The sequence below is a fragment of the Giraffa tippelskirchi genome, chromosome 7 (assembly GCF_054371585.1).
Source record: "Giraffa tippelskirchi isolate mGirTip1 chromosome 7, T2T-mGirTip1v1.2.pri, whole genome shotgun sequence".
Lineage (NCBI taxonomy): Eukaryota > Metazoa > Chordata > Mammalia > Artiodactyla > Giraffidae > Giraffa > Giraffa tippelskirchi.
Genome location: NC_137281.1, coordinates 16,706,425 through 16,717,152, shown reverse-complemented (window position 1 = coordinate 16,717,152; position 10,728 = coordinate 16,706,425). Strand labels below are relative to the sequence as shown.

General features: G+C 53.5%; 1 protein-coding gene across 1 annotated transcript; it reads left to right on the top strand.

Annotated features, from left to right (window-relative positions):
* Positions 1–3,607: 3,607 nt before the first annotated feature.
* FXYD3 (FXYD domain containing ion transport regulator 3) lies at positions 3,608–9,674 on the top strand. The gene is given in 9 exon segments (XM_081517126.1): positions 3,608–3,646; positions 6,533–6,724; positions 8,089–8,121; positions 8,224–8,247; positions 8,813–8,919; positions 8,922–8,972; positions 8,974–9,014; positions 9,338–9,375; positions 9,513–9,674. Coding segments are annotated over 8 exon segments (363 nt in total). The 5' UTR covers positions 3,608–3,646; positions 6,533–6,675; the 3' UTR covers positions 9,533–9,674.
* Positions 9,675–10,728: the final 1,054 nt, after the last annotated feature.

Genomic DNA, 10,728 nt, shown 5'->3' with positions numbered 1-10,728 from the left:
TCAGCCAGGACTTGAAGAAGGTATCAGAATGAGCTCTTACCTAGCGACAAGCAGAAGAAGAATCCCAGGCAGAGGGAGCGGTTGTTGCAAAGGCCCTGAGGCAGAAACAAGCCTGAGGAGGGAGACAGGGTGGCGAGGGGGTGGTCCCTGACCCTCCCCCAGCTTGCCTAGTCCCTAAGATGGGGACTCACTCTAGTGACCGTAGGGACACATTTCACTTACTCCACAAAGTGTTAGGGAAATTAAAAATCAGTTACCAACATGTAAAAATCAAGAGGTTTCATCCTAAAAATCAATGTCTCCAGCTTCTTTTGGTGGGAGATGACATCTGAGAAACTCAGCGTGCAGACCTCTCTCTCTCCCCCCTCCACACAAGCGCAAACCTCCGGGTAACAATATATGTGTGTGTGCTCAGTCGCTCAGTCATATCTGACTCTTTGCGACCCCATGGACTGTAGCCCGCCAGGCTCCTCTGTCCATGGGGATTCTCCAGGCAAGAATACTGGAATGGGTTGCCATACTCTCCTCCAGGGGATCTTCCCGACCCAGGGATCGAATCCATCTCTCTTGTGTCTCCTACATCTCAGGCAGATTCTTTACCACTGAGCCACCAGGAAGCCCATGAGTCACCCTGTCTGGCATCTCACGTGACTCCTGGAGGCCAGGCAGACAGCAACATGCCCACAGCTACACCCCCAAAGTGGCAGGACAGGACTTGACAGTTCCCACTTTTCTCCCACAGGTGCTGAATTCTCATGTCACAGGGAGCAGCTCCACAAAGCCCCAGGAGGCGACATTCATCTGTCCATGGGTATCTCTGATCCCAGGCTTCCCCTATGACTCTTCGGTAAAAAAAAGTCCGCCTGCCAGTGCAGTAGACTCAGGTTTGATCCCTGAGTTGGGAAGATCCACTGGAGAAGGGAATGGCAACCCACTCAAGTATTCTTGCCTAGGAAATCCCATAGACAGGGAAGCCTGGCAGGCTACAGCCTATAGGGTGGCAAAGAGTACACACACACACAAACATATTTGTATATAATCATACATGCATAATGCATACACATATATAAATAAGCGGACACGCTTTAAATATGACTGAAGTCAAATCAACCTGGAAGACTCATCCCCCCAAAATTCAAACCCCAAAGGATGCAAGCGGTTATATGCACTCCACTCCCTGCAGACTTTCCCCAGGTTCTCAGTGTTCACATCGGTTCCAACCACACAGGGGTCTCAAGTCCTGCCTCTCCCTGCCCTAAGCCCCAGCCCCAGCCCAACACCCACTTGGATGGGGCACATTCTAGTCCATCCTGCTTTGGGTATAGCCTTATAAACATCTGTCTATCCAAATGCAAGATCACAGGATTAAAGCTTCAGGGAACACAGCTGGCAGCAGACTCTAACTGGTGGTCCCCTCAGGCTGAAACCTTAGATGTGTTTTTTCTAACCTACATGATTTTTTTTTAAATGGGAGCTAACTTTTAATACAGAGAGTGCTGCATAAAGATCCAGGTTGCAGACATCTTTTGAAAGCATAGAAGCAATTGGCTAGAATTGTATAGGGGCTATCCTGAAATTCTTTTAACTAAACTTTTTTTCCTCAAAGTAGTACATTTGCAGGATATAAAATTCAGAAGGTACAAGAGGGTGTATGAGGATAAGTGAGTCTCCCTTCCCAGGCATCCCCCAGCCTCTGGGTCCTCCTCTTTAGAAGCAACCATGGGTGCCAATCTCCAAAGATAGTTGATTCATTCATAAGTACATGGATATACATTCTTTCTCCCCCTTACGAATGGTATCATACTTCTCAACACCTTGCTATTTTTTCCCCATAACAAGATGTCTGGGAGATGCTTCAGTTTTGTTCTCCAAGTTGCCATCGTGACTCGTAGTCTCACACTTGTCTTGCTTTACTTGTTCATGATTCTTGTCTGGCCCTTTTGGCAACTGAGTGTGCAGACTCTGGCATAGGTGAAGGATGGCACATCCTTCCTAGCCACCCTGTGCTGGTCCCCACTTAAGTTCAGATGCATGCAGTTCCCTGACTTCCCAGCAGAGGGAGACACCACTTCATCCCCAAGACCATCAAAGGGGTCTTGAAAGAGACATGGCTATCTTGAAATGTCTGGGAAAGAGATGCTGTCCCCCCAGACACAAAGACCCCCTGAGCTGGGCTGGGATCCTCCCCAAATCAGGCCTCCCCTTCTCTAACTCCCTCTGAACCTCCTGCTTTGACTGAGCCACATCCTGACTGAGCCCCACTCTTTGTAGGGACGGGCCTCTCCTTGATGGGAATTGGGGGGAGACCCTGTCTTAGTCTAGGGCCTGGGATTGAGAATTTGCCCGAGGGACCCACATAAAGAACATATGTATCTGGGCGTGTATTCCTTGCCCCACCCTTGTCCTTCCCTGCTGAGAAGTGGTGGTGGTGGGGGGGGTCCTTTCTCCCTGCCCCCAGCAGATAGCCTCCAGCAGAGTCTTGACCTGGAAATCTCCTGTCCCTGTCCTGCCCTCCAACACTCGCCACGGCACCCTTTCTCTGGCCTGGCTCTGGCAGCCTTCCTCCCACCCCCGCAATGGTGCTGGGGGTCGCCCGTAGTCCAGCTGGTGGCCAGTGCAGAGCCACCCCTTTCCTGGCCCTGCCCCTCCCCATGACCCCAATCCTCCGCCAGCCACTCAAAGGCGCCTTGTTCTCCATCCAGCCCCCAGACAAAAGTTCCTCTGTCTAAAAAGGAGGAATTGGGGGGAGGGGGCACCCCAACGGGAACCGAGTGGGGGCCTGCACAGACCCCAGCCGGAAGGAATGCCATGAGGAGGAGGGGCGGGATGGGTGGGGGAAGGGAGGCCGGCACAGCGCAATGGTCTTATCCAGGGTAACAGGCGGCCCCCACCCCAACGCCCACTGCAGAGACACGTGGCTCCCAGCACCCTAGGGAAGAGCCCCGGCTGGGAAGGTCTGCCTTGAGCTGGGAACCTAGCGTCCAGCTCCCTAGGCTGTGATGGGCAGGATAGGGGAGAGGTCATGGTCTAACCCCCACCTCACCCCCACCCTTACCCCTTGGGCATCCCACCCCCACCTTATGACCTTGGGCCTATTGGCCCATTTTGCTGACCCTCCAACTGTGTCAACAGCAACAAGTAGCCTGGAGAAGGACCTTAGATCTCCCACAATGGCCACCAATCCCTCCTCCAAGGACAAAGCCCAGTCTAAGTAAGAGAGATTACGTTATTAAAACCAAAGCATGGCCTTCCCCCATCACCCCGCCAGGCAGTAGCTCTGCTATTAAAGACTCGAACATTTCCCTCTTCCCTGTCCTTTTCTGAGGGGCAGGAGATTGGAGAACCTACCCTCCCTGCATGTCAGGGGCCGAATTCCAGCTCTCATCCTGTTCTCCTCTGCCCTGCCTAAGGTTGCTGTGATCCTGGAGACCCCAGGGGAACTCCCTGCCACTGGCGGGGTGATTGAGAGCTGTCTCTTTAAGAGCAAGCATGAAGTGAGAGAACCCCTGAGCTTTAGGGAGTCAGACTAGTTCTCTACCTGCCCAGGTTTGCTTAGGGCGTGGTGGCTGTGGATAAAGGCAGGACTCAGGCTAAGCGGCCCACTCTCCCGGAACCTGATCCTCCACGCAGCCTGGGAAGCACGCAGGTGAGGGGCTGGGGCCCTCTCCCTCCGACTCCTTCTTGGCTCTGCCCCTCTCTCTACTGCTTTCTGTTAAATACCCCTCGGACCTTCTCACATCAAGGTCCTTCTCTGGGGGAGCAGATTAGAGAACGCCCTCCCTTCCCATCAATCTCTGTACAGGGGGCTGGGTGAGCCAGCTGGGGTGAGGGTAAGGCCCACAGATGGGACAGGGTGTCTGGAAGACTGGTGGGTCTGGGAAGATTGGGGTGTCTGCATAGACCCCAGACTGGATTGGGAGATCAGAGGAGATGGGTGGATGACGGTGGACTCAGGGTGTCCTCGTTTTGGGAACATGCAGGTCCTGAAGACCTCTAGGGAAAGGGGCTGGAGGCTTCCTGGGGAAGCTCTAAAACAAGGGGGTGGGGAGGAGATTTCAGGGACACGAGGGAGTCATTTTGCTCATGTCTGAAGGGCCTGGCCACCATCATGGAGAAATAGAGGGACAGACAGTAGTGGGTGGATGGTGCAAACGGTCCTCCCACCAGCACTGGGGTCTCTGGGCCCAGGAGAGAACAGAGACAGGTGGGTTCAGCCTCCACTGCAGGCTGCCTTCCTCTCCAAGTCTTCACCCTGACCGCAGTCAGTTCTGGAGCAGCCGGGGAGACCTCTCCACAACAGCCTGAACAGGAGGGCACATGCCCAGATGCCAGCTCCCAGCAGCCAGCAGTGTGGGACAGTCAGGTGGCAATGTGCAGGGGCTGGGGTATGGCTGAGACCACGCATCGGTGCCCCCTTGTGCTGGGCATGCTGGGAGATGCCTGGGGATGGGGCCTATGGGGCCCCCCACCGGCTAGGGGGGTTCGGAGGCTCCCACGGAAAGAAGCTTAAGCCCCAAGACTCTGAGTCCTGCAAGATAGTATAGAGTGTTAAACTCAATTTACAGGGGTTCCAGGGTTGCGACAGCAACGTGGACTAATCATAGTGCCAATTTCATCAAGCTGCGAAGATTATATGCATGAATAAGTGCAAAGAGCTGAGAAGTGTGCCTGGCGTGGGATAAACAATCAGACCAGCTCTGATCACCAGCATTAGTGTTACCATGGGGGGACAAAGCCTCATGTGTTCACTTTAGACAACAAGACCTGAGCCGGGACCCCCTAAGCTGTCCTGCTCACACACCCACTCCAGCTCTGCCCCTGCCCCCTATTTTTGGGGGGCGGGTCCTAAACCCCTTAATAATGTTTCCCAAAGTGACAGGCCCTTTCCTTGCAAGAAATGGATTTTCAGACTGACACTGTGGGTCTGGTATACAGGATGAACGAGGAAGCTAAGAGGGCTTCCCAGGTGGCTCAGTGGTAAAGGACCCGCCTGCCAATGCAGGACACATGGATTCCATCCCTGGGCAGGGAGGATCCCCTGGAGAAGGAAATGGCAACTTTCTCCAGTGCTCTTTCCTGGGAAATCCCAGGGACAGAGGAGCCTGGTGGGCTACGGTCATGGGGTTGCAAAGAGTCGGACATGACTGAGCGACTGAGCACAAACACAAGGACGCTAAGAAGGTTCCCAGGATCTGGGGTGGGCACAGAGAGATAAAGGCGTCTGTAGAACATTCTGGAAACAGAAAAAGAAACTCAGGGTAGGGGTTCTATGGAGACTAGAGGAAGTAGTGGTGGCCGGGAGGAGGGTGCTTCCCAGGTGGCTTAGTAGTAAAGAATATGCCTACCAAGCAAGAGATACAGTTTCAATCCCTGGGTTTCAAAGATAACCTGAAGAAGGAAATGGCAACACACTCCAGTATTCTTGCCTGGAAAATTCCATGGACTTAGGAGCCCAGCCGGCTACAGTCCATGGAGTGGCAAAGAGTTGGACACGACTGAACATGCAGAGAGAGAGATAAACTGGGCGCTGTCTCCAGCTGTGCCCGGAGGCAGAGCAGGGGATGGCAATGGGTTTCGTGCCAGGCTCAGGGGAGGTGGGGGTATGCTTTGCCGTCTGTGAAATGGGGTCTCCAGGATTCTTGGGAGGTTCCATGAGTGAAAACCCAGCAAGGTCATTTGGCGGAGCCCAGCAGCGGGTGGATCTAAGTGTTAGCTCTTGCTATCAAGATTGGGACAAGCTATGCTGTGCTATGGCGGTGGGGCACGGGTGGGGGAGGGGACAGGGGGACGCAGCGGGGACTGAACGTGAGGAGGGAGGGGATGGTGGAATGTTCTTCCTGCTGGGCAGACCTACCTGGGGAAAGAGGAAGTGTTTGCTGCCCCAGGAGCTTGGTGGGAGCATAGGCAGGGACAGGGATTGGGGCTGGGACTGGGGTGGAGACAGGACTGAGGGCCAGGGTGGGATGGGCGGGGGTGGGGCAGAAGCAGGATGGTGGGGTGCTGGCAGTGTGGGACAGAAGATAAGGCTGGGGCTGCAGCCAGGAGAGATTCTTTTCCAGGCCTGTCCTCCGCCCCCCCCGAGTTCTCTCCACCCCACGTCCTGCCCTGAGCAGCCCAGGCCCCAGCCCAGGCTCCAGCCCTGGCCCAGCAAAGTCTGGGCAGGGCAGGCAGGCTCCAAACTGTCTATGGGAGACGCTCCCGGGGGCCTCCTGCCACCTGGCTCCCAACACTCCATTCCCCACAACACTCTGAGGCCCTGAGAGAGTCCTGAGTGAGTCCTCCGCAGAGCCAGGTCTGGTTTAAATCCCACCTTCTGGCAAGGTGACCTTGAGCACCCACTTTCACCTCTGGAGCCTCAATGTCCCCATCTGTAAGATGGGGATAACAGTGGGCATCACCTTCCTCATTTGGTTTCCAGGGTGATTCGCTTAAAGCCTCCAGTCCACGTCCTGTGAGTTATTATTGCTCCTCCCTCTTCCTGTCTGAGTTCTCACCCAGCCCCCACTGCACTTTCCCACTCCTTATCTCTCAGCCCAGTGAGTTTCAAGGCCAGGCTTTCTGCCCTGGGGTGAGCTGTGTACCCTGGGTGGGGAGCAGAGTAGCAGGAGATTGGGAACCAGAGGCCTCAGAGCGCCCTGCTGAAGCTGGCCGCTCCCCCAAGGCCCCACCAGGCCAATGATCGACATGCAAGAGGTGGCCCTGAGCCTGCTCGTCCTCCTGGCAGGTGAGTGTCTGTTCCTGGACTGCCTCTCCCCACATCCCCTCAGCTGGGTGGTGATCATGTGTGCGTGTTACTCTCATGTTTTCTGCTTCCCCCATGGGGTGGGGAGCTTCAGGACAGTATCTCCTAGAGGGTAGGGAGTGTCACACTGGTGATTTCAAGGGACATATATAGGAGGACCTCTTACAGCCAAGGCTCACACAGCTCATCATCGTCTTTATGTCTCCTTGATGACATCTTGGAGAAGGCTTGGCTCTGGGCTACCGTGTCTTTAAAACTCCTAAACACTTTATTATGAGTGGGAAGAGCTTCGTCATTATGTAGCAATTACCAAAAATCCCCTGGGCCTCAATTTCCCCATCTGGACAATAGCAGCACCTACTCAGAGAGTCACTATGAGGATTAAACAAGTTACTATTTGCTGAGCAGTAAGGGTAGTGCCTGGGATAGAGTAATCACCATGTGTCTATGCTTTAAATATAACAAAAAAAATATGAATATCCCTTTAACAAAGGGCGAATAGAGCTTAGGCCCAAAGCTAAACGCTTCTAGCCAGAATTCAGTCCTAGTCTTTTGCTTTCATTGTCTTTGTTTTTATCCATTATATCAGGCAAGACTGGTATTCCATTCAGGGTAGTGATGTAAAGTTCTTTTTTAAATAAAGTGTATTAAGTTTATTAAGTTTAAGGTGTACAAAGTTTATTAAGCTCCAATACTCTCGGCCACCTGATGCAAAGAAAAGATCCTGAGGCTGGGAAAGATTGAGGGCAAGAGGAGAAAGGGGCGACAGAGGATGAGATGGTGGGATGGCATCACTGACTCAATGGACCTGAGTTTGAGCAAATTCAGGGAGATGGTGAAGGACAGGGAAGCCTGGCATGCTGCAGTCCATGGGGTTGCAAAGAGTCAGACACGACATAGCAACTGAACAACAAACTAAGTTCATAATTAGTAAATCACTTTCAGGGAAATGGGGGTTGGGATGTGGATGTGGCAGACCCAGGAGATGAGGGCTGAGAACACCTCGGAGGGGAAGCCATCTGTCATTCCCACGAGACCCTCACTCATTTCTACAGGGGGTGTGGATTAGTCCGGAGTCTGCAACATCAGGCCAAAGGCTGACTAGGTCATCAAAAACCACCCAGACGAAAACCCTCTTCAGGGGTGGGGCTGAGTGTGGGAAACCCTCCCTTTCAAGGTGGAATGTGCAGAGATAGCTAGTTTGGGGTTGAAACCCTGTGCCCTCAAGAGGTGGGGAACTGTCCATCAGGGGACCCTTTGCTGAGGCCAAGGGTTCCACGGCCTTGCTCCCAGCTTTGCTGAGGCCAGCACTTCCAACTCTCTCCTTCCCTGCTTCTCCCCACCAGGCCTGCCTGCCTTGGACGCCAACGACCCAGAAGGTGAGCCAGACTGACTCCTCCACCAGTCCACCCCCAAAGTCTCCCCAACAAGCCCTGCATCCCAGCTCTTGTCCTGGATTCACGTTATTTTTTTCCTTGCAGATAAAAACAGTCCTTTCTACTATGGTGAGAGCCTCTACCCCTCCCTTTGCATTCCCCACCCACCCCTCATACCTATTTTGTGCCAAGGGTCCCACACAGGTTGGGTGAGGGTCTGATGGGGGTGACCTCGGGGGTGAGACTAATGGTATACTGTTCAATGCCCCAGTTAAACAGTAAACACAATGGATTAAGGGAATAAGATGTGCCAGTCCGGTCCTTGGGACTCCCCACGTTTTCTTCCACATAGCCCCATGCTCCCTCCCTCCGCTCCTCAGGTCTCTATTCAAATGTGCCCTTTCAGAGGAGTCTTGCCTGGCCATGCTCCCTCAAAGAGCTCCCCTCTGACTTTCTGTCTCCTGGACCTGCTTATTTGTCTTCAGACCTCTTCTCTCTACCTGATACCACATTAAATATCTGTTGCTTGCTGTGTGCAAACTGGAAAGTTAGCACAGGGGGCTGGGGGAGCCGTCCGTTCTCCCTACTGCTATAACCCACATCAGAGGTGCCCAAGGGATATTGTCAAGTAGCTGGGGGCTCGGATGGGGAGGGCATGGGCTGGCACCAAGGGCCCCCTCTGGGTTTCTCCTAGACTGGCACAGCCTCCGGGTCGGCGGGCTCATCTTCGCAGGGATTCTGTGTGCCATGGGCATCATTGTCCTCATGAGTGAGTTCAGGGGCTGGGGGGCGGCGGGCAGGGCAGGGCAGGGCAGGGCTGGGGGTGTCCTCCTCTGACATCCCCCTCTCCCCCTAACAGGTGGGAAATGCAAATGCAAGTTCCAACAGAAGCCCAGGTAAGACGGGTTCCCGGCAGCGTACCTGCCTCATGCTGGAGAGATGCCTTTCCAGGGTAAAGAGCTAAATCTTACAGGAAAAAGCCAGGCCTCTGGGCCCTGCCCTGGAGAATTCCTGCTCCTAAGATTTTTTCCAGGTTCATTTTTCAGAGCCATGAATCTTCAGAGGGCCTCAAATCCTGAAATGCTTTTGGTCCCTGGGATGGTATAACCCTGTGAAAAAACAGCCAGGGAGCTATGTCAGGGCAAGCTGAGAATCCACTAGCCTTGAAGGAGAGGAGAAACAGGAGGGATCAGAGATCTCACCGCTTTTCTTTCCCTAGCCACCGCTCAGGAGATGCTCCACCTCTCATCACTCCGGGTAAGACAGGGACAGAGTAGGGCTGAGAGGGACATGGTGGGGTAGGGGGGAGATGGGGTGCGTGTGTGTGTATGGAGGCACCCTGGGGAAAAATAACTTGATCCACTCTCACAAGCTGACCCTGTCACCTCTCCCAGGCTCCGCCCAAAACTGTTGAGAATGGATCAGCAGAAAGAGCTCCAAGGACCACCCTTTCCCCAGGTCCTGGCTCTGCAAGAGAGCCTGAACTCCAGGATGGAATTCTCCACTCCATCCTCAGACCGCCTGGCCAGGGCTCCATCTCACCTCTCCCTGGAGGGGTCTCTGTTCAATTTTTACTCTAAAATGATTTTGCCTCATACCCAAGCAGCCTTGAGTCTCCCTATATTTGCATTGGGGTTTGTGGCGGGAAGGGCAGGAGAAGGTGGATGTGTATGGGGGCTGGCATGGAAGCTGGCAGCTGAATCTCTTCACTGGGATAAGACCATAGGCCTGCTTCCGCATGACCTAGTGGATGGCATGGGGCCTGACCTCTGCCTCTGTGGCCATGGGAACCACACGTGCAATTTAAAATGCTCTACTTGGGGGATATTTTTGAGAGTGAAAGGGAGCTCCAGCCAGATGAAATACTGGACCCTCACGTGGATGCTGGGACCATCCCAGGAAAGCTAGGATGTGGAATGATCCTAGTACCCAGGAGTACCCAGATAGCTTATGATTATAATAGTGAGGCCCTATGACCCTCCCGGAGAAGGAAATGGCAACCCACTCCAGTATTCTTGCCTAGAGAATCCAGTGGACAGAGGAGCCTGGTGGGCTGCTGTCCATAGGGTCGCACAGAGTGGGACATGACTGAAGCGACTTAGCATGCATGCATGCATGACCCTCAGATCCCACTTCATTATAAAATGCTTCCTAACACCCAAATGTTCCTATGAGACCTTTAAATTATTCGCCACAATATCCCTAATAATATATAATGGCTACATGGTGTGAGAACCTTCAACGAGGCTTGAATTCCCTTACACAGTCTCCAATACCCAATAAGACTTTCAAAAAGTCCCCAAGAGCCACAAAAATGCCTAAAACCCTTCAAAACACCTCCAAATATCTCCTGGAATACACAGACCAACAATAAACCCATGACCTAACCCCCAACAATGCCCTTATATCCCCTGAACATCCCACAAGGCCCCCCATATGAGCCCACACTCCTTAGAGACCTCGTGAAAGCTCACCAAGGGCAGCCAGAATGCACCCTGGGACACCTCCCCTCTCTTTAATACAGCTCCTGGGGCACTCCTCCTCCTCCCCTACTCCAACCCCATGCCACAGGAGACACCTTCTCCCAATAACCCCACAACAACCGGCGGG